Genomic DNA, 22,761 nt, shown 5'->3' with positions numbered 1-22,761 from the left:
TGAGAAATAATAAAACCATACATTTCTGCAGCACAAAAATATTAAATATAATTTTACTGTACCTCTTAGTCTTTAAAGAGTTTTTGTTTATGTTGATTTAGTTCATTCTCAAAACAACCCAATGAAGATACTTTAATGGCTACAGGCCAGTTTGTTATGTGTCACATGATAGAAAAAGACATGATAAAAACATCCACCTGCTTACATCCCAGGGGTTCTAGAGATAAACTGAGCTAATAAATATGAAATACCTTTAAAATTAATAAAGCACTGCTCAAGTGCAAGGTGGTAACATGAGTAATAATATATCTTCTATTTTGTTTTTCCTTATCCCACTGCAATGCCTTTACCCATCCCATAGGACCTACTTCCATTTTATTTTTAATTTTTCTCTCTGGATAACGTGTCTTTTAAATATACATCTAAGAAACTAATAAAAACAAAATTAGCTAGAGTAATTCACAAAATATTTCAAGGCAAGAAGAACAACATAATCACACCCAGTTCTTATATGTGAATCTCTGATTTTTATTTCTCAATATCCTATTTCGTCATTTTTAAGAGAAGTGAGATTACTAATTTTTATGTCTTAAGTCCACTGAGGTTTTATATTTCTACTTTTTTCTGCAGCACATTTGTCGTCAAGTCTTTCTTGTCCTTCTTGATAAAGTTTACTTTTCTCCCCCACATTCTTCTTTTACTTTCCTCTAATGACTTTCATCTGAGGCGTAGCAGAGTTTAAGACAATTTGCATCTTAGCTAATATCTCTACGCCTGTTACTGCCCCAGCCATAACAGGAACCCAATAAGTTTCTGATGAATAAATGAATGAATAAATAAAAGAAGGAGCCTTTCAAAATTTTAACAACTTTATTTAACATATGTTGATGAATCAATTTATGAGCACACATTTTTTTCATCTTTCAGTATAGTCTTAGGTTGAATCTTTTCACCAAATGAGCTGGATGGAATTGCTGACTAGCTCAGTGATGGAAGAACTAATAAAGTGTATTCTACATGTTTTATATATATATTTATTTATTAAATAATAATAAATATAATACATTTATTAAAATATATATATTATATATACCAACTCATTAATTCTTTCCTACAACTTCATGAGGAAACCGAGGCAAAGCAGAGGGAAGGGACTTGCTCAACAAGATCCAAGAGCTAGTAAGCGGCAGATTCAGGACCTAAAGCCAAGCCCACCAATGCCGACACTTTTCAAGGTTTTGTTGATGGGAGAAGTATTTATAACTCTTTATTTTAACACAATTATTTAAAAGTAAAAATATATATTAATCTCCACTGAAAGTTTCCCCAAACCAGTTCAGATTCTAATGTATTAAAGTGATGCTTTATACACAATCATACAAAAGACAGTTCATTCACGTGCTCTCTTTGTTCTCGCATTAGCCATCTCTTCTTATCGTGTTTGCAGTGATTCTGAGTCTATAACACCAAACACAGGCTAACCGAAGTTGCAGCCTGGCTAATGTTTTGACATTTTCTACAAAAATACTTTCCTAAAAACACCTACCTGAAATTGCCAATTAGCTTTCTTGACTTGAAACAGAGTAAAAGAAAGGTTCTTTTACTTAGCTTTGGAATGACAAAACACTTTTACCAATGTAGATCATAAATTTTTATATGAAGAATCTAATATTTCTCAGAAATTTCTTTCAACAGGATATAAGCTTGCTTGTGACATTTATGAATAAGGTATTTTAAGGAACTATAATTTTGCATGCTATATAAACAAACATATTACATCGGAGTATGTTGCAATTAAATTTTACCAAAAGCTTTTCAGATATCACAGAATTTTCTGGGGAAGAAAAAGGTGCCTTGTTCCCACATTATAGAAGTCATGTGGTCTATGAGAAAGTTAAAGAGGCTTTTTAAACATTAATTGTGGATAACAGACATAAAACATTCAGAGATAGGTCCATACCTGTTTTATTGGAAAGTCTAAATGACACCATCTTATCAGGAATATTACATACATTCCTCACTGAAGCAATGCAGCTATAATTAGCATAGTCCTGAGGTCGAAGATTCTTTAGTTTTAAGATCTTTGTTTCACCCTGAAAATATAGAAAAGGTCATTAGAAAAAGCCAATGGTAATCAAAACGAATGAAGGAACGAATCGTGGCATTATATCATATTAAATCATATTATTATCAGAATATAATGGATTGCCTTATCTTTTTTAAGGAAAATGTCCTAAATTTAAAAAAAAAACACTGCATTTATAAATACTACTGTAATGTGCCTAGAGATAAAAACTAACAGACTACAATGAAAATTCATAACGTTTTCTCTGCAAACTAGTTTCCTAGGGGGAAAAATCTATTTCTGGTGGTAGTTATACAAATTATTATGCAAAGATCAGAGCAATGTACTTAATAATGGAGTTTATTCAACAAACACTGCAATCTATGCAGACTTCAACATAAAATGTCATGAAAGAAAAGGATTCTGAAGAAAGTGAATAAATGAAACACTGCTGGTAGAAGAAAGTTAATGAAGTCAATCTAATGATAGATAATTACATTTATATACATAAATATTTTGTGTATATGGATCAATGGCAGATGACAGATCTAAAACTGCATTAAAGCAGCATTCATGAGTGTTTCTACACTATCATTATTCTTGTTATTTTATGTTCAGGAGTTAAGGTCCTGGTCTCCCAGGTAAAACTGCAAAATTGCAAATAAACTCAAATCAAGCAAGTGGCCAGAAATATCTTACAAGCTCCCGCTGAGCTAGGAAAGACCATGTAAAAACACAGAAATTGTTCAACGGGTAAAAAGAACAAACAAACAACAATAAAAAAAATAAACCTCCTGCCCAATTCAAATGAGGTCTCCTGGGGTTTCTTTACCTACTAAAGTCATTAGTGCATCTTCTTAAAATAGTTCCTCATAAGTAACTTCATCATGGAGATGGTAAAACAGTATCCCAATGGCATCATATTTGGTATAGCAATTTTCAAATTGTTAATTTTTTCCAGACAATATCTGTACGGAACCATGCGTTTTTTTTTTATTTTACTTAAGTAACATCACTCACGTCCTAAAAATTGCAATACTTGCATACACTCTTCAGGATGATCAGAATACTTAGTGATTTAATACGTAAAGACATTGCCTGTTCATTTGCAAAAAAAAAAGCTTGCCCACACATAGGCAGGCAGAGTTTTCCAAATGTGTCAAACGAATCTCTCCTTCAGCGTGCATGGACACTGTGGCCATAATTTCTTTCATTCACTCTCAAAATTCAGTCTTATCAGTCACACCTTTAGCATTTTCCTCAGTGGGATAAACAACAATCTTCCATTTTCAAATTTTTCTTTAGGAAACACATTGTGTTTTTCCTGTACAAATAAGTGCAAATACACCCTATACAAATATACACAGAGTCAGCCTGTGTGTTTCTGGAATTTATATTTAAAACACGTTCTCAGTGTATTACAGAATTCTCATTTATATTAACCACATATGAAGCCTGGAAAAGTGTGCTTAGTTAGCACAGTCTAAAGAAAATGTTACACCAGAACCAGCTGACTCAGATAATTTTTGAATGAGCTGATACATCTTACTCCTCCTAACTGTGACTGTTATTGCTTACATATCTTCACTTATCTTTCTCCTCTCAACACTTAACTGTTGGTGTTTCCTAGAATTCCATTTGTTCCACAGTTAATCTCACTTTATAAAACTCCCTTAGGTGTTCTTATCCTTGCTAATGAATTTCTACTACAAGCCCTAATTTCCTGCCCCCTCCTCAAGTCCGCATCCCAATTCCAGAAGTCTCCCTCAAGTTTCAGATGCATATGTCAAATTTTTACCTCAAATTGTCCATTTTGATGTCTCCCAGACACGTGAAACTCAACATATCCTAAACTGAACATCAGGTCTATTCCTCTAAATCTACTCTTCTTTCTTCAATAACAGGAATCTTAGACTTTCACTGATTACTTCTTATTTGTATATTCAGCATCACCCTCTCAGTTAGATTCTTTTATTGACCTTTAGACATGTTCAATATTGACCACTCCTTTTATTTATTTTTAAACACAATGTTCTAAACCCTGCATTCAGCTGAGAAATTCCTGGTTGTGCTTAGAAAAGTTTAAGAATACTAGCCAGCACAATGATCTAATCTAGATCAAGGACTTTTCTTAATATGCAAATCTCATCATGCCATTTCTGCTTAAATCACATGAATAACTTGTTTTTGTTCTTAAAAATAAACACAATGGCTACTTACATATGAGCTGCATTCTATATGGTCTGTATTCTCCTTGCCTTCCCAGTCTCATCTCATACTCTTAGTGCCTTGTACACATAGGGCTTCCTTCTGCCTCAGACCCTTTGCACACGCCTTGTCCTTCATCTCTCCATGCCTAATCAATTTCATCTCCTTCTTAAATCCCAACACTCCTCACTTCCACAGGTAAGCCCTTCCTCACTTTCCAGAGAAGGACGAATCTCTTTTGGTGAGATCTGCTTATATCTTTTTATAATGTAGTCTCATTTTTCCATTTCTTTTGGTAATGGATTTATTTTCTGCAGACTCATCCCCTTGCCAGTAAGTACCTAGAGGGTAGGGATTCTGTCGGTCTGGCTCTCAGCATGATGTTCCAAGCACTTAACAAAGGACTTAGCATAGGAGGGACACTTTCTAAATGAATACTCTTTAATTAAAAGTACTATAACTACCTACCCTTCAACACTCAGGGCTTTGCTTTATACATATTTATTTTTCCAGAATTTACTATCTGCTTGGCACCTGATATAAACTCAATAGATGCTAATATATACGGTCAATATTCTAAAAGCAATCCCACAATGATAAGAATTCTCAAATATATACAAAAGATGAACAGTGTCATTTAGATGCATATTCAATGATAAAGTCTCTTTATTCACATAGAGAATTATATTATATATTAATATATTATATTATATTATATTATATTATATTATATTATATTATATTATATTCTGCCTGCACTTCTTTTTTCTGTTTCCACTGACACATTATTTTGTAATCCATATTTTCTGGACACTATTTCAACACTCCACTGAAACTGTATGCTCTTTTGTTAAAATTCAATAAATCTTTATTTCTTTTTTATGCTTCTACTTCTCTGCTTATTTCTAACACTTTAGATTACCATTGCTACTTTGACAGCCCCAAGTGTGCCTGTAATTAATTATAAATATAATAATATAGTTACTTCTTGGCTGTTTTCCACTTAATTTTCTATCTATTGTATAAATTTTAGTTTGCAATCTTCTACTTACATACTCCTAGTGGAATCTGATCATTACCATAGTTTCAATTGGCATCTAAGTATAGATTTCTGACAAATCTCTAAGCAAAAAGAAAAAAAATCACACTTGAAAAAAACCACCAATAGCATGGTAATTAATAAAATCCTGCTTTTCCAAATCTTTCCTGTCCGTTTAGTTGCAATGTTTGCCAGCAATTACACTCTCACACTTGAATTTTTTTCCTTTGGATCTCTTAAGATAATCTATCTGGGTTTTCCAATTCTCTTAGACCATTCTTTTTGTTGTTGTTGTTGTTCACTCATTGACTTCTATTATTCCTGCATTACCCACTTCCAAAAAAAAGTCCACTTCATACTTTGTCAGTGACAACAAGTTAGACTTGTCTCCTCTGTTTCTAGGTCAGAGTTTCCTTTCTCTTGGATCTCCCCTTGACCTCTCTGTGCACATCCTCTCCCACACCTCTATCTGCACCTCAGACTTCTAGCCTCATCTCATGCTCTCTCACAATGGCCTGAGGGAGATTTTCATCAGTGGGGCCCACAGTGTCATATCACACTCAATGAGTTCACTGTTCCACTCACTCACACTGACTGCACCACTGCAGACGTTTTCTCTTCTGATGCGTTACTTTCCCATGATAGTCACCATCGTTCTCCCCATAGTCCAGACTCGGAACTCCTGATGTCACTCCTCTTCATTGATTCTCATCACCTCACTTTCAATGACATCAAGTGCTTTAGATTCATCTTTAATTTTCCTTTCACAAATGGCCTGTGCTTTCCAATCCCATAGGCAGGATATTTGCTTTAGACCTTCATCAACCATGGAGTTAACAAATATTGCTTGAGCACTTATTTTGGCTACGGTAACATACCGCCTACTGCGGAGGACGGCAGCTCTCCTTCATTCAATCATTCCGTGTGCCGCCACCAGGCATGACTTCACTATGTCATTTCCATGCTAGAAAACCCTAAGTAGCTCTCCTTCTCTGAAAGTCCATTTAGTGTGTCAGTTGAGACTCTATGCAGTCTAAGCAAAATTCCTTTTTCTTTATTCCTCACACACGCACTTTATTCTCATTGAATTAGTTTCATCACTATTATTATTACTTCAACACCATTATAAATTATTCCATCACTATTTTGAGGTATCTCTTTATAATTTCCAACTCTGCTATTTTTTAAGAAAACACTCCTTAACCCTTGAAATGAATCTTTTTCTGTTCCTATCGGAACGTAAGTGCAGTTTAAAAAAATCTGTGCATACTTTACTGTGTAAAGTCTTTTCTGACCTTCTCAATTAGAAGTGAATTCTACTCTCTTGGAAGTTCTATTGCATTTTTATACTATGACGTCTATTTATAGCTCACTATTTAGTGATCGGTTACGAGTTATCATTCTATGCATTGACTTATGTTCTTCAACTGAGTCATGAGGCTCCAGGAGCAGTGGCATGCTGTGACACTCACACCTCATAGGGAGCCTTCCAGATCTGTTCTTTAATAAATATTTGTTGATTGACAGGATGTACTTAAAATTTGGTGTTTCTCACCCCTCATATTCTTCAAAGAGAAATGTAGTCATAATATACAATCACATTGACTTTTAAAAATAAAAGGCAGAAAAATATAAAATCCATAAAAATTAGACTTTGTTCTTCCTCACTAAGCACTCTGTCCTTCACTTCTGTCACTACTTCTTGTATCATCCTCTTAACTTTCTCATTTCTCTGTCTTTTCTATACAACTTGTCACATTAATAATTACTCAGAAACTGTCTGATTCTTTCTCTGTAATTTTTCTACATGTAAATATTTTCACTTGGACTACTAGAATAGATACATGGTCAACCATCATGATTCTCCCTGCTCTTCGTAAAAATTAAAAATTATATCCGAGAAAGTCACTTCCTTTAAATGTTATGCTGGCCATGGCACTTTCTGTCTATCACATTTTAAGAAATAGTTCTAAAAGTAACTACAGGAGCCAGCCCAGTGGCCTAGCGGTGAAGTCCGCGTGCTCCGCTTCGGTGGCTCGGGGTTTGCGGGTTCGGATCCCAGGTGCAGACCTATGCACTGCTTATCAAGCCATGCTGTGGCGGCATCCCATATAAAGTAGAGGAAGATGGGCATGGATGTTAGCCCAGGGCCAATCTTCCTCAGCAAAAAGAGGAGGATTGGCAACAGATGTTAGCTCAGGGCCAGTCTTCCTGAAAATAAATAAATAAATAAATTAATTAATTAAATTAACTACAACTATAGAGGGGATGACCTGCTCAGAAGTTCTGTTTCTTATCTTCATGCTACTAAGAGGGGAATGATCTCTGTGGTAAAAACTCATCAAGCTGTACACTTACGTTTCAAGTACATTTCTATATGTATGTAATACTTCAACAGAAAATGTTTATACAAAATTAATATAGCCTATTTCAATGAACAGATGATCATACAGAGCAGACTCCACGCCAAGTACTTTCCGGATGCTGGGAAACCAGTGCGAAAGACATGGAGCTTTACATGTTTGGAACCACAAATATCTAAACAAAGACAGAGAATGATTTGTAAAAGTACTAAGTGCTGCCAAGTAAATCAAACAAGATAACGTGACAGAAAGAGATGGGGATGTGGTAAGGTACTTTACAGAGGACATTCTGGGAGGCATCTCTAAGGAGGTCCTCTTTGAGCTGAAACTTGTAGAAATGGAAGGATATTTGAAAGAGAGTGACACAGTATGACACGGATAGAAGGAACCACACTGAGGAGACCGTGATACAGCAGTAAGGTTGACCTGCTGGAGGGGTAGCTAGAGAATCAATACGACTGCAGTGCAGAGCCATGAAAAGCATGGAACGACATAAAATTGCAGAGCTTGGGAGAGACCAGATTAAATGGGCTATTAGAGGAGGTTTCAATTTATTCTAACACTACTTATTCTGTGTTTAATGCCACTTACCTCATCTATCTAATTTTTTCACCAAGGCTTGCCTTCTCTTTTTGGAAACTATCTTAAACATGATTTCCACCCACCATAACTGTCTACTCTGCCAAACCACAGACCACCCTTCAGTCACTTTGAATATTACCAGACGGCCATTATTTCAAGGAAGAGTTTTCAGACTAAAAGCTCTTACCTGTGACACAGTCTCTAAAACTGTGTTCTTACGGTTGTTTTCTCCTTTATTTTCTGAGTTAGTATCGTTTGCCTATTTCTATCAGTAATATTTGTTTATATGTTTATACATGTTTTCCTGTCAATTACATTATATGTTTGTATTGATCCTGCCTTTTCTGTTATATGAGATAACTTCACTTTAAATTCCATCCCTGCCATTTGTGCAGTGCACGTTGTCAGCTCAGTAAAGAGTGCTGACTAGAAGACAATAGGGCCAACTTCTTGTCTCATACATACTGAGTTTTCAGTAAATATTTTTCAACCATATTGACTCTATTAGTAGTAATAGGAACGAAAAACTTTCTTAACATTAGGGTAGGCTGAAAGACAGATTTATGAGGCTGAGTCAGGGGCCATCCATAGAAGAACTGAACAGTCAGTTATGAACCAGAGAATGTAAATGAAAAGCAAACCCCAAAGGAAATAAATAAAATGATCAGGTACATGTGAAATAATAGCCATGAAACTCTGATCACTAAAATACAGAGGTCACTTTCGTAGGGGATGTGTTCTTGAAATGTTTTGTATATCTAAGTTTTGGTGCTCAGAAAACCTGCTGGTATTTATGTTATCTAAAAGTATAGAATATAAATTGGGTAGTAATATTGAAATTTTAAAGCTTAAAAAGAGAATTCACATTACCCTTTGAGATGATTCTCACACATTCCCAACAAGTATGGCCCCCAAAATATAATGGTTTGCACACAGCATATCCTAGTTAATTCTCATGTAGAACACTGCAGCTAAATGGGCACATGAGAAGGACAGACAAAAAGAAAAAATAACTTTTACTGTGACCTTTGGAACCACAATTTCCCAAGGGTTCAGCTATCATGGGATTGGAGATTTTTGGGTGAGCTAAGATGATTTACATCTTGTAGATGGAAAACAAGGTACCAAGATGTGTGAATCTACAAGACAGTGATCTAAGTTAATATGTAAGATTACTCTACGTAGCATGTCAAAGAGGGATGGGGGCTAATATAGTCAGTCTACTGAAGAAATGCAGAAAATAATAGGCAGAGTGTAGAAGGATTTGAACCTTACCCGCCAATTAATTCACTACATTCAGGAAATGATGACCCGCCTCCTCTCAATAAACAGCTCCTAAAGCCCAGAATATTTTTTAAAAATATAGCATAATGTATAACAAAACAGAATATCAATACATGTGTGTGCATATACATATGCTATCAAACGGCATTTATGTATACATTTGAATATATATGTGTATATATTTATAATGATTTAGACTTTACCACTTATAACTGTTTTATCACACAATATTCTTTTATTTTGTTGCTCATATAAATTTAATATTCTGTGATGTTGGAAGGCTTTTTGCATGTGAATTTCCATGATTTCTAAAAAGAAATTTTTGGTTGATTATTGTCTAATTGTATAATTAGTCTAATTAGCCTAATTATAACTAATAACATAATTGATGTAAATATATTCAGTCTTGTAATTAGATGGTGTAATTACAGTACACAAGATGATGTCATAAACATCTTTACTAAAGTTTTAGAAAAATAGCAAAAGTATGTGTAGTTTGTAAAATTTAAATACATGTTTCTTTAACATTCACAAAATTATCTGCAATACCTGTATTTAAACTTTTAAAGCTACTTTTTTTTTAAATAAAAGAAGTAAAGGGAAGATATTCTACGCATTAGGCGCTCACCAGTACTGACACTGTCTAGTGAAGTAATACCCATAGCCTTAAGCAGTATTTCCATTTTATTTATAAAATAAATTGAAACTTTCTTTTAATATTTACTTTCAGATACCAGTAAAACAAACAAACAAGCCATTCCAATTCTACTCATTTTTTGTAGCTGTAATGACTAATTTACTACAGATAACAATATACGCTAGCCTGCATCTTCACTATTAAGTGACTGAAAGTATGAAAAGCATAATTGTTCCTCTTAGATTTATTACATCATATGCTTATAAATTCATATCAGCCTGAGGAACACAGACCAATTTCTTTCCAGAAACATTATCTACAAAAAGGTATAAACAAGATTTTGTCACTTAACAAGATGGTGAAATAAATATTCAATTCAAATTCATATAGTTATTAACTTAGTATGAATGGGCATGTGGGATAGATATATCTCATTATCCTAGAAATTCTATTTTATTCAAAATAAGACATTGTTATTGAACAGCAAAGCATAATAATATCTTTAAAAGAAATCTGATTTTCTAACATTAAAAAATAAGGAGACTATGACCTGTCATTTGAATCCTTCCACAATATATTCCCAGTGTACCTTGTCAGCTTCACAATCTACTGTGACCACGTATACCAACCATTGTTCCAACCATTGTTCCAATCTTTGCAGATACTATTTTCCTTCTGTATACTGCAGATGCTATTGCTTTCCATCCTGAGTGCTCTCTCCACAGCACTACTGTGTGCCTCTATTTTGACAATGATTTTTACTTTGTATCATAATCCTTGTTTACCTTAACTTCTCCCCCACACATATGAACAAAGTTAGAGGAGGAGCCTTGCCTAGTAACCTCTGTATCTCTGACAGACAGTTGCCCATATCTTGCACATAGTAGATCTCAGGTATTTTAACTGGATTTTATTTACACAACGAAGCCACGAAGGCCATAGAATCTATGGAAATAAGTTAAAATGTTATTGAAGTGCTCCAGTACAGTTTTTTCTTCATAAAGTACACGTGGCAAATGATGGGAAACAACAGTCCAAAATTTTTTTAAAAAATTAAAAAAAAAAAAAAATATATATATATATATAAATATAAAGATACTAGCACAATAAGCAAAAGGAAAATTAAACCATATTCCTATGTCATTACAAATAGCAAAGCCATTAAAGGAAGGTAAAAAAAGTCAATCTTGGGAAATATTTCAAGGACACAACACAAAATTCATTTTAAATCTAAAGCAAATTTGATACGTAAACCAAATAATTGGCACATTTAACTCAATAACACAACTCTGAATAGTTATTTAGCAGTGTATGGGTTTATCTTCTAATGTGGAGAAAAACAACTAATATGATAAGTTTGTAAATTAGAACCTACATAAAAATTATTTTTTATCCCTGTAAAAATAAAGACCACTAGCAAAGTCCATTGTGCTGTTTCCTACTGCTGGACAACCGTAATTCAAAGTTCTTCCAAATTTCCAAGGCCGTTAGAACCTACAAATGAGGACATTTTTTGCTATCAAGTAGATTCATGGGTAAAAATGTTCTCTATATCATATTCGCCTATATTATAAAAATATACTCTGGAGGCTGGAATCAACCCTAGAATTCTCCACTTATTAATTCTATTTTTTTTTTCATTCAATACAACTTTTAAAGGAACCCTGCTTATTCTGTAATGCTCTACATTTGAAGTCATACAAAACTAGTAACGTTATCAGATGTACCACTGCATCCCTCCTGAGAAAACTGTGGACTCAGGCAGAGTTTCAAAATGGCAGCCCAGGGGTCCAAATATTGAACTCTGGCAACAATACGTGGTGGATTGTTTTCTTAAAAGCAGACATAGTCAGCAAGCCTCACCAGTTCTTATTTTCATGCTACCAGACAGATTCGCAGATTTTGTTACCGGTTTAGTCTCAGTAGGCATTTGCATTTGTGATTCTCGCACAAAAGTAAATCTACTACGGCCCATTGAAAAAGAAACCCTTGGACTTCCAGGAGGCCATGTTCACCTAGCTGCCTAGCCCCTGAGATATAATTTCTTTATAAGAAGGTCTCCAAAATTCCTTAAGTAAATGACCAGCTTCCTGTGCCTTTATGATAAATACACATATTCACAGAGACTCGAAGCAGTATCTTGAAGGTAATCCATCTAAATAGAACTGGTATTGGAAAATCTTACATATACTCTCAAATTGTTCATGGAGCAGTACTACACATGACAAAGAAGGAAAATCAGAGTAGAGGGGATCAGCCTTTTCTTTGCATGATTATAATACATGACCAATATCAGTCATCCTCAGTTCAATAACTTCATACCAGTTTCCTCAAATTGATCTACAGATTCAACAAAAACTCACTCAAGATCTTATCAGACTTTTTGTAGAAATTGACAAGACAATCCTAAAATTTAAGTGCAAATGCAAAGAAGCTAAAACATCCAAAACAATTTTTAAAAAGATGAGCACAGTTGAAGGATTTCTTCTTCCTGATTTCAAGACTCATTATCAAGTCACAGTAATTAAGACACTGTGGTATTGGCATAAAAACAGACATATAAATCAATGAGACAGAATAAATAGTCCACAAACAGTCCCTAATACACAGGGCCAATTGATTTTCAATTTAAGTGCCAAGAAAAGTCAGCGGTAAAAGAATGATCTTTTTAATAATTGGTGCTAGAACACATGTATATCCATATGTGAAGAAATGGATCTCAAACTTTCCCTCACATCATAAACGAAAATTAACTCAAAAGGGGAAAGGGAAATATGTTGGTAAATACAAGGGATAATGATTGTTTCAAAGAACCAAATAATAATGTCTTGTTGATTTTTTAATATATGTAGAATTAAAATACTAGACAAAAATCACATAAAATACAAGAAGGATAAATATTGTTAAAGTATTCAAAGTTTTTATCATTATTGAGGAAATGGTAAAGTAATAACCAAAGATACAGACTATAATTTTTAAGGTAACCAAAAATGATACTAAGATAATTTAAAACTCTTAGTTAAACAGAGGAGAAAATGGAATAAATAAAAATATTTGATAAATCCAAAGGAAGGCAGATAAAGGGAGAAGTAAAACAAAACAGGTGGATCATATAGAAAAAAATAGTCAGATAGATACCGGTAGGATTAAATGTACTAAAAACTAACATTGTCCCACTGGATTAAAACAACAACAAAAACCTATATACTGGGTACAAGTGACATGTTGTAAATATAAAGACACAGAAAATTTGAAAGTAAAAGAAGAGATGAATATTTAACACTCTTCCACCTTCCAAAAAAACACTAACCAAAAGAAAGCTTGTGTAGTTAAATTAATGACAGACGAAACAGACTTTAAGGCAAGAAGCAGTGCTAGAAGTAAAGAATAACATGTTTTTATGATGATCTGCCAGGAAGATGTAATAATTCTACATCTGTATGTACTAATGGTATATCTTCAAAATATATAAAACAAAAATTGATATAAATAAAGAAGAAAAAGACAAATCCACAGCCATGGCCATAGATATTAACTAACCTCTCTCAAGAGCTTTAAGAACAGCACACACAAAAATCAGAAAATACACAGAAGGTCTGAACAACACAACTAACTAATGTGACCTAACCGGCATTCAACAATTTTGGAACGCACATTTTCTGGGTGCACATGGATCATTTATGAAAGTGGACCATAGGCTTAGCATAATGCAAGTCTCAATTTCTAAAGATTTAAATTATTCAGAGCATGCTTTCTGACACTGTGGAATTAGACTAGAAATCAATAAAAATTATAATAGAAAATCATCAACAGTTTTGAAATTAAATACATTACATGGATTCAATTATGCCATCATTCTCATTCACATTTCACTAAGGTTTCTTTAGTGGATGAAGAAGAACAGAGTTACAGGGAGGAATCCAGGAATTACTAGTAGCTTGGAGTCAGTTTTAACTCATCCCATAGAAAGTAATCAAGACATCTCCATGGGAGTATTGGCTCAACACTGAACACATATTTAGTGAGAATCTTCTGTGTGTCAGGCACTGTTGGAGCTGTTGAAAAGACAAGTCTCTATGATTAGTGAGTTAATATTCAAACACAAACAAGATAACTCGACAGTTATAGTGCCTTGAAGAAATAAAATAAAACAAAACTGGGTGTTGGGAAAGAGTAACTGTGGAAGGGAAGGGATGTGATTTCAGATAGATCTGTCAGGGCAGGCCTTTCTGAGGTGATGAGTCCTCAGTGTTGGGAAGACCCTGCCATGTCATCCAACTAAACACTATTCTATGTGGAGTGTCCAACAACATGCAGACCTAGGCACGTCTACAGACGATGTGACCACAGCAGTGGTCTATGGAAGGTGTGACCAGAACAGTGGTCTATGGACGGTGTGACCACAGCAGTGGTCTATGGATGGTGTGGCCAGAACAGTGGTCAGGGATGGTGTGGCCAGAACAGTGGTCTAGGGACAGTGTGACCAGAACAGTGGTCTAGGGACAGTGTGACCAGAATGGTGGTCTATCAACGGTGTGACCAAAACAGTGGTGTAGGGAAGGTGTGGCCAGAACAGTGGTCTATGGACGGTGTGACCAGAACAGCGGTTGAGGGACGGTGTGGCCAGAAGAGTAGTTGAGGGACGGTGTGATCAGAACAGTGGTCTATGGATGGTGTGACCAGAACAGTGGTGTAGGGATGGTGTGACCAGAACAGCGGTCTATGGACGGTGTGACCAGAACAGTGGCCGAGGGACGATGTGGTCAGAACAGTGGTCTATGGATGGTGTGACCAGAACAGTGGTCTATGGATGGTGTGGCCAGAACAGTGGTCTATGGACGGTGTGACCAAAACAGTGGTCTAGGGACAGTGTGGCCAGAACAGCAGTCTATGGACTGTGTGACCAGAAGGGTGGTCTAGGGAAGGTGTGACCAGAATGGTGGTTGAGGGACAGTGTGCAACCAGAACAGCGGTCTAGGGAAGGTGTGACCAGAACAGTGGTCTATGGATGGTGTGGCCAGAACAGTGGTGTATGGACGGTGTGACCAGAATGGTGGTCGAGGGACAGTGTGACCAGAACGGTGGTCTAGGGATGGTGTGACAAGAACGGTGGTCTATGGACGGTGTGACCAGAACAATGGTCTAGGGACGGTGTGACCACAGCAGTGGTCTAGGGACAGTGTGGCCAGAACCGTGGGCGATGGACAGTGTGACCAGAACAGTGGTCGAGGGATGGTGTGACCAGAACAGTAAATGAGGTATAGAAGACTAGATGAGAGAGGACTAATCAGATCAAGGTCACACATGGTCTTGCAGGTTACAGTACATTGAAGTCACTGGAGAGATTAAAGCAGGAAAAAGACTTATGTTTTCAAATGATCACTCATATGTTTGGAGTTTTCTGTAATAAAGCATATGACAGCCAGCTAGAAACCCATTGCTCTGTTCTACAGAGAGAGGATGGAAGTCATGTGAAGTGGCTGGACTCGTGCATGGCAGGCCCATGGGCAGTATATCAACACGTGTGGTATGAAGAAAAACCACTGTTTTCTCATCTATGAAAAAGCCAATATTCTCCGTGGCCTTAAGAATTAAACTTTCCACGCGCTGCTGTTGGAGAGTTTCTATCAGTTTGGCCTACAAAATATGCTTAATATTAACAAATTAAGTACATATATAACATTAAAGTATTTTTGCTCCTACATGATTTTTAGGACAGATTCAAATACATAGCCATTTCAGAAGGAGAGAGAAGCAACATCACCAAGTAACCAAAGGCAGGAAAGACATTTTTAAATAGGAGCTATTACTGCCTGTTATTGGCAATTATCAACGACTGCAGGTGAATCCAGAACACAGAGTTGCAAGAAAAGCTTGTTTGTTTCTTAAATACTTTTTAAGAGAATTAGTTCAGATAGTCCAACAGCAGAGTCAGTAGCACAGCCAGAGGCAGAGGAAGACTGTGTTAGGCAGCATTGGAAAGGCTGGTATACATTTAGAAGGAAGAATCAGTACTGACATGTTCAAATTAAAAAGTTGTTGTTTTCTCATAAAAGAGTATGGGAAGAAGAAGAAGGAAGAGAAAATAAAAGTTACTGTTAAAGGCAAAATTAATAGCTACTAGTTTGAGAGCTCTTATAAGATGATTTTTTAGAACTGCTAACATAGACATAGCAACAAATTCAGAAGAACAAATGAAAAGTTTGATTGTGCTTATTTGATCATTTTAAAACAAATTCCTAATTATTTTGAAAGTATAAATGTTTTCCAAAATCTGGACAAGGCCCATGTGTTATTGTGCACGTGAGCAGATCCATCTGCAAGGAGAAATAACCACGTCGTGAATAGGTGGTTAGAATGACCTCAGTGTCTGTAAACATTATCGTGTTAGGAAAAAAAACATGGTTTCTGAATTTTCACAATGTCCATATTTTAAAAAGACATTGATCATAGAGGAATCAAATACATGATAGGTGATCATTTATCTCAATTTCTAAACTCTAGAGGAATGCAAGCACCTAAATACTGTTTAACTGTTTCAAATAAAAAAATTGATTTTAGTAAAAAATTGAAGAATGAATTACCATAGTGCAGAATATATGAGGAAGTCGTGATCCTGCCAACCGGCAGAGAACAGCTGATGCCATAGTGGCCTGAGTCAAGAGAGGGTCAGATCAAAAAGGGCTTCAACACTGCGTCGTGGTGGATTCAACAGTGAGACATGAGCTAAGATGATTTTCAGAGATTTATATTTTGGCAAGTCACAGCAGTTCTATGTCATTGAGTAACAATACATAGAAATATATATATATATATATATATGATACGTACAGATGCTTTTACATAATCACTTCATTCTTTCACAGTTAATATCTAAACATTGACAATTACGTCAATATAAAGTGGTCAGGCATTAGACATTACAAATAAATGTTTAACTATATAAGGAAATATATTCCCCAGTGAAAAATGGGATTCTGGGAAATTTACAAACTGAAGATAACCTTATGTTATTAGAGAGCTGAGATGTGAAACTTGTAATAATCTTTAAAATTTTGAAGCAGAATATTTACAATATTTTAAATTTAGTTGTATATTTCCCTAGTTAAGGATATACAGACGTCTCAAAACTGCATATAATGTGGTCAAATTCTTGTTTATCTTGTTGCCTATCTCATGGTTTTTTTATTATTCATGGGCACAATTATTTTGAACATTTTTCCAAATACATTTTTTTAATTTAAAGCCTTTTCTTTGTTTAATTGGTTTGTGCTCCTTTCTAGTCATCAAAAAACTTTATAATAACAGCATTCAAATATTCCTATAAATCTGAATGTCTTTGTCAAGAATTATTAATTCTCCACTCTCAATACATTACAGAAGAATATTTCATTTTACATTCACTCTGTGTAAAATTAATTCAGTTTTTATTTTTATTAAATAAGTTTTTAATGACTCCTTAGATATTTTAACTTTTACATAATTAAGACTTCATTCTTAAACTAAGTCAAAACCAAAATGAACAAAGGAAATTAGACAGATTTTTTTCCTAAAACCAAAGCCAAATAAATTTCAAGTAGATTTCTTCATTCTTTTAAAACTTATTTACCATTGCAAATGGAGAAATCAAAATCTCTTCTTTTAAGAAATATTTTCCACAAAAAACAAAGTCAGCAAATGTATAATTATGTACTTCATAGTGAAACCTAGGTAAACCTCTAGATAAAGGAATATGTTCGGATACATTAATTTAAAATTTTTTTCAAGAATTAACATTTTAAATTTAACTACCACATAAAAAATAAACCAATTGTCCTTCATTTTTTGAGTCCTCTGATCTTTCAGTTAATAACATGCTGTTTTTTAAAATGCCAGGTTTTGAGAAACTATCTTTTCAAATAGACATAATATTGCATGTTGCCTGAATTGGAAAAGTATTTTAGCAGACTGGGGTAGAAATACTATACCTTAGTTCCTACCTGGGTAAAGAAGGGTTCATAAATCTCAACTCCTTTATCAGATCCTTGTAGTAACACCTCCTGGCCACGTCTCCAGCTGTACCGAACAGGTGGATTGGAATTGGCCACACATCGCAGGAACACTGTTCTCTCATAGTAAAATTGTTCTTTAGCTTCACCTATACTTTGATGAACAGTTACTACGGGATCATCCAAATCTAGAAAAAATAAAAACAACCAGGTGACAATGTTATGAGCTACATGGCTTTTAAAGTACTACTGCACATATAAAACCTAACCAAAGACGCATTTTCCTAATTGACTTTATTGCTTATCACTAGACTCATGTTTTCATTCAGTTTATTGAACTCATTTGCAGAGAAATTTCCAATGATAGGCGGTAAAGACAAGTAATAATTATTTCTTAAGATCTCTACTTGTTGAGATGGTACAAATGAATTTGCGCATTTCCAACACTTTCCCAACAGCCACATAAAACAGAGCTCCATGAGAGAGATCAGAATTCAAAACCCTCAAATTCAAGAGACTAGCCAAAACAATGACAGAGAAATAAATATCAAGCAGTTCAATTGACTCTTTCCCTTAACAGAGTTCTTTTTCCAATTACTTACAACTGATATATTAAAAACAATCAAAAAATTGTTTATAAATTATTATAATCTTTAGTAGTAAGAAACTATGATCTTGTACAGGGTTAAATTTTTCCTTCATCTCAGATTTACATCCCAGATCATATTTGCTACTTTGAAATGTGCTAACAGAAAGTACTATTAAAAGGCATTAATATTTCTGTTACTGAATATTGGAACTAAATCTTTGCCATTTTACATGCATCCTAAAGATGCATGCATGCATGTAAAGGGTTTAACAAACATTTTCTGGAAAAAAACAATTTATAAATATCTTGGGCTTTGTGGGTCATGCAGCCTTTGTCTCAACTACTCAGCTCTCCCACTGTAGCGTAAAAGCAGCCAAAGATGACAGGTAGATGAATGGACGACGGATGTCTCTGAGTTTCGAGAAACTTTATTTACAAATGCAGGTGCCCCACCCAGATTTGGCTCCTGGGCCGTAATCTGCCATAGACTGCCATTCCCTGATATATCATATCCCAGGTTCTTTTCTTAAGAGAAAAAGAAATTAGGAAGTGTACTTCCTTTAAAACAACTGTATTATACATTTGAAAGTTGCTAAGAGAGTAGATCTTGACAGTTCTCATCATAAGAAAAAAAGAATTTGTGACTATGCGTGGTGATGGATGTTAACTAGACTTACTGTGGTGATCGTTTTGCGATATATACAAATATTGAATCATTATGTTGTACACTGAAACTAATATAATGTTATATGTCAATTATATTTCAATTAAAAATGAGAAAGAAATAAAACAACAAGCTCTTAGTTCCATGTGCTAGTATAAATTTAGTATATACTTATTAAGAGTGGTGCAAACATTTGCTGTATTTAAGTATGAATTTACCCCACTTAGCTTTATAACTCTGAAAGGTAACTTAACTTTTGTGATCTTAACTTTCCTTATCAATAAAATGGGAATAATAATTGTACCATATTATTTGGGCTGTTGGAGGATTAAATGGGATAGTCCATAAAGCTTTGGGGCATGTAGTAAATGCTCGATAAAAGTTAGCTGGTACTATTATTTTATTATTGTTATTATCATTATCATTACTGGGGTTTCATTTAGACTCCTACTAATTTTATGTTGTTTTCCTACCTTTATCTCACCAATTCATAATACACTCAACTCATTTTAAACAGGTAAAGTGTCCCTTTCCCATTTGTTCAGGCTCTCAAATGTTTCTACATGACAAATTTATATATTTTTTTTGGTGAGGAAGATCAGCCCTGAGCTAACATCCATGCCAATCCTCCTCTTTTTGCTGAGGAAGACTGGCCCTGGGCTAACATCTGTGCCCACCTTCCTCACTTTATATGGGACGCCACCACAGCATGGCCTGACAAGCGGTGCGTGCCCAGGATCCGAACCCGGGCTGCCAGCAGCGGAGCGCGGGCACTTAACCACTACGCCACAGGGCCAGCCCTTCTACATGACAAATATTTTTATGTGAAGCCCACAAAGAAGCTACAATATTTATAAACATAAGAAGAGTGAGGTGTGTGAGCATATGCCACTGCGAATATTTAAGACATTGTTCCTTAGACAAAAATGCTTTCTGCCATGTAATAAAATGATAAAAGCCAGCAAAAGTAGTGAAGTAATGGCTGCCCTAAGGAATCAAAGTAAACGACAGAATTTCAAATCTCCCCAGTTCTAAAAGGTTTTTTTCGAATGTGACTTGCTTGACAGCTCTACTTAGATTTCTAGTTTTGCAACATTCTGAGTTTTTTTCCCAACATTAGAATCTTTTCACAGCTACCTCAAAGGCCTCTAATTTTAGTAGTGTAAATTTGCAGAACAACTGCTGCTCTTTGGTAAAGTTTAAGGAAGTTTTAGTTTAAGTTCACTCTGTTAGCTGCGCAGGGATATATGCTGTCTGGTTTCATAAGTCGGAGAACATAGGGATACTGACATCATTATCAGGAAACGTTTAAAGGTCTTCGAAATCCATCAAATATTTGCTTATTTGGTGAATAGTCTTTAACACAGAAGTCAGTTCCTACAGGAGACTGATTAGCTGAATGCAGCCTTAGTGACCTGAAAAAAGGTACTGGAAGCCAATTGTGAACAATTAATTTCTTTTCTTGTACAAAACATAATTTCTTGTAGTCATAGTCTCATTTTAGAAGATATGAGCTGTGTCATGTTGTAAAAAACATAGGAACGGAACAGAATTGAATGGTAAACAGTGTAACAACGGTGACTCTCCCTGGGTTCCAAATAGTTAATAATATCGTACTTTCCCACATCCATTTATTGACGTGTCCCTGGCTCTGTTGTTAGGTAATGGTGTCCACAGGCTCAGTCAGGAATAGCCAACCCTGAACAACCGTTTAACAGGCTCTTCCCTGATCTAGATGAGTTTCGGGTCCCTGGCCTTCTGAGAGTCTAATCCCGGGGCAATGGCTTACTGAACATTGTATTGGCAGAATTATCTATTGGATACTCCCATGTTTAGGAATTTCTACTTCATAAAACTCTTAAATGATAATTTTTTAGATTTAAAAACAAACATGCCAAAAACAAGATTTCTTTTAAACAAGTCAAATAATGGCACGACTAAAGAACATATTTAATATATTTAAGTAATATATATGTCATGTATATATCACTTAAAATATATGTTTAATATATATTCTATTTATTACGGAATGTATACTGAATGTGTGTATTAGCCTTAGCTGAGGTTTCTTGGAAAAGAGACTAAGACAGAGACATGCGTGCAGGAAGTGCATTGAGAAGTACCTTCTAGATCAACACGTGAGGAAGTGAAGGATGCAGGACTGCTGAGGAAGAGAGTTGAACTACAGTGCGGTTGCAACAAAGGTCTCAATAGCTCTAGAGAAGTTCTGGAGCTGTGATGTCCCCTCAGAGCTGTCCTGACCTAAGACAAGGGAGCTAAGCTTTTATACGCCCACCCCTTCCCCATCAACCAGTCCTTGCATGTGTGCTGTTCCCCACCAGGGGGCATGACCTTGGGTTTAGGGGAATGTTTGGTTTAGGGCAATTTCTAGAGGAGGATTTAGCTGATAGCCATTAGCTGCTAAAACTCGCAGCAGCCGGAGGAAAGACTGCTTCAGTCCTGAGGAAGGGATTGGCTGGTGCATTACAGCATCCACTCAGATCCACTTGCTAGGTGTGATAACACTGTCTGAGAAAAGCTACTCTAGGATTTCGGTTAGTCACCTTTCCTGGGAAAACTTTCAAAAGGAACTGTGGTGGGATGATATTCATCATCTCCTTCTACTATTACCATTCTAGATTGCTCTCGTTCTAGTCTAGTACATCTTTTAGTATAAGTAGCTTACCTAGTCAGGTTACCAGACCTCTATCACTGAGGATTTTGAACCCTTGGTCACTGTGCCCTTCTCAAGCCATTACTGATGCACTTGACTGTTTACCACCAAAATTAGACAAGAGAATACCAAGAAATGACTCAGTGGATAACTGGGTATCAAACATATTCTTTACTGCCTTGCTGCGTAACAGTCCTACCCTCCTACTCCTAGCTGATCACACGGGCCAGTTACTTCCGCCAGGATGGTGACTCCTCTCATCTACTGTCTCCTAACACAGGAAGCCTGAAGTAACCGAGTAGCAGCCATGGCTTAAAGATTAATGGGACTCTTGCTGTGTCACTTAATAAAAGATTTTTCCCCTTCTGAGAACTAGGACTCCTAAATTGGCAGAGCCCAGAGTTGCAGGAAGGGAAGCATAGATTCCCCAAGTGGGTCACTGAACGTGACGATAGTAAGTGGGGTCACTCCTTGGTTCTTGAACCTACATACTCTACAGAACAAAAAAATGGACCACATCATAATGGTCATTGATTTAGGACATATACTGCATCTAGGAAGATAGCACTCTCTCCTTACCAGATATTATCTCTCCAAGACTCAGCTGCTCCCTCCAAAGGCCGTTCCATCATGCTAGTGTGTCGGCATTTTCAGGTGGTGTAGATATG

General features: G+C 35.6%; 1 protein-coding gene across 1 annotated transcript in view; it reads right to left on the bottom strand.

Annotated features, from left to right (window-relative positions):
* Nucleotides 1-22,761, bottom strand: part of MDGA2 (MAM domain containing glycosylphosphatidylinositol anchor 2) — a 786,958-nt gene that overhangs the window by 285,661 nt on the left and 478,536 nt on the right. Inside the window, exons 4-5 of the mRNA XM_058540638.1 lie at nt 18,158-18,354; nt 1,961-2,093 (exon numbers count right to left, since the gene is read on the bottom strand). Of these exons, the coding sequence (XP_058396621.1) occupies nt 1,961-2,093; nt 18,158-18,354 (330 nt within the window). The remainder of the gene's footprint in view (nt 1-1,960; nt 2,094-18,157; nt 18,355-22,761) is intronic.

Source organism: Diceros bicornis, chromosome 5, assembly GCF_020826845.1.
Source record: "Diceros bicornis minor isolate mBicDic1 chromosome 5, mDicBic1.mat.cur, whole genome shotgun sequence".
NCBI lineage: Eukaryota > Metazoa > Chordata > Mammalia > Perissodactyla > Rhinocerotidae > Diceros > Diceros bicornis.
This window is presented reverse-complemented; position numbering and strand designations above follow the sequence as displayed.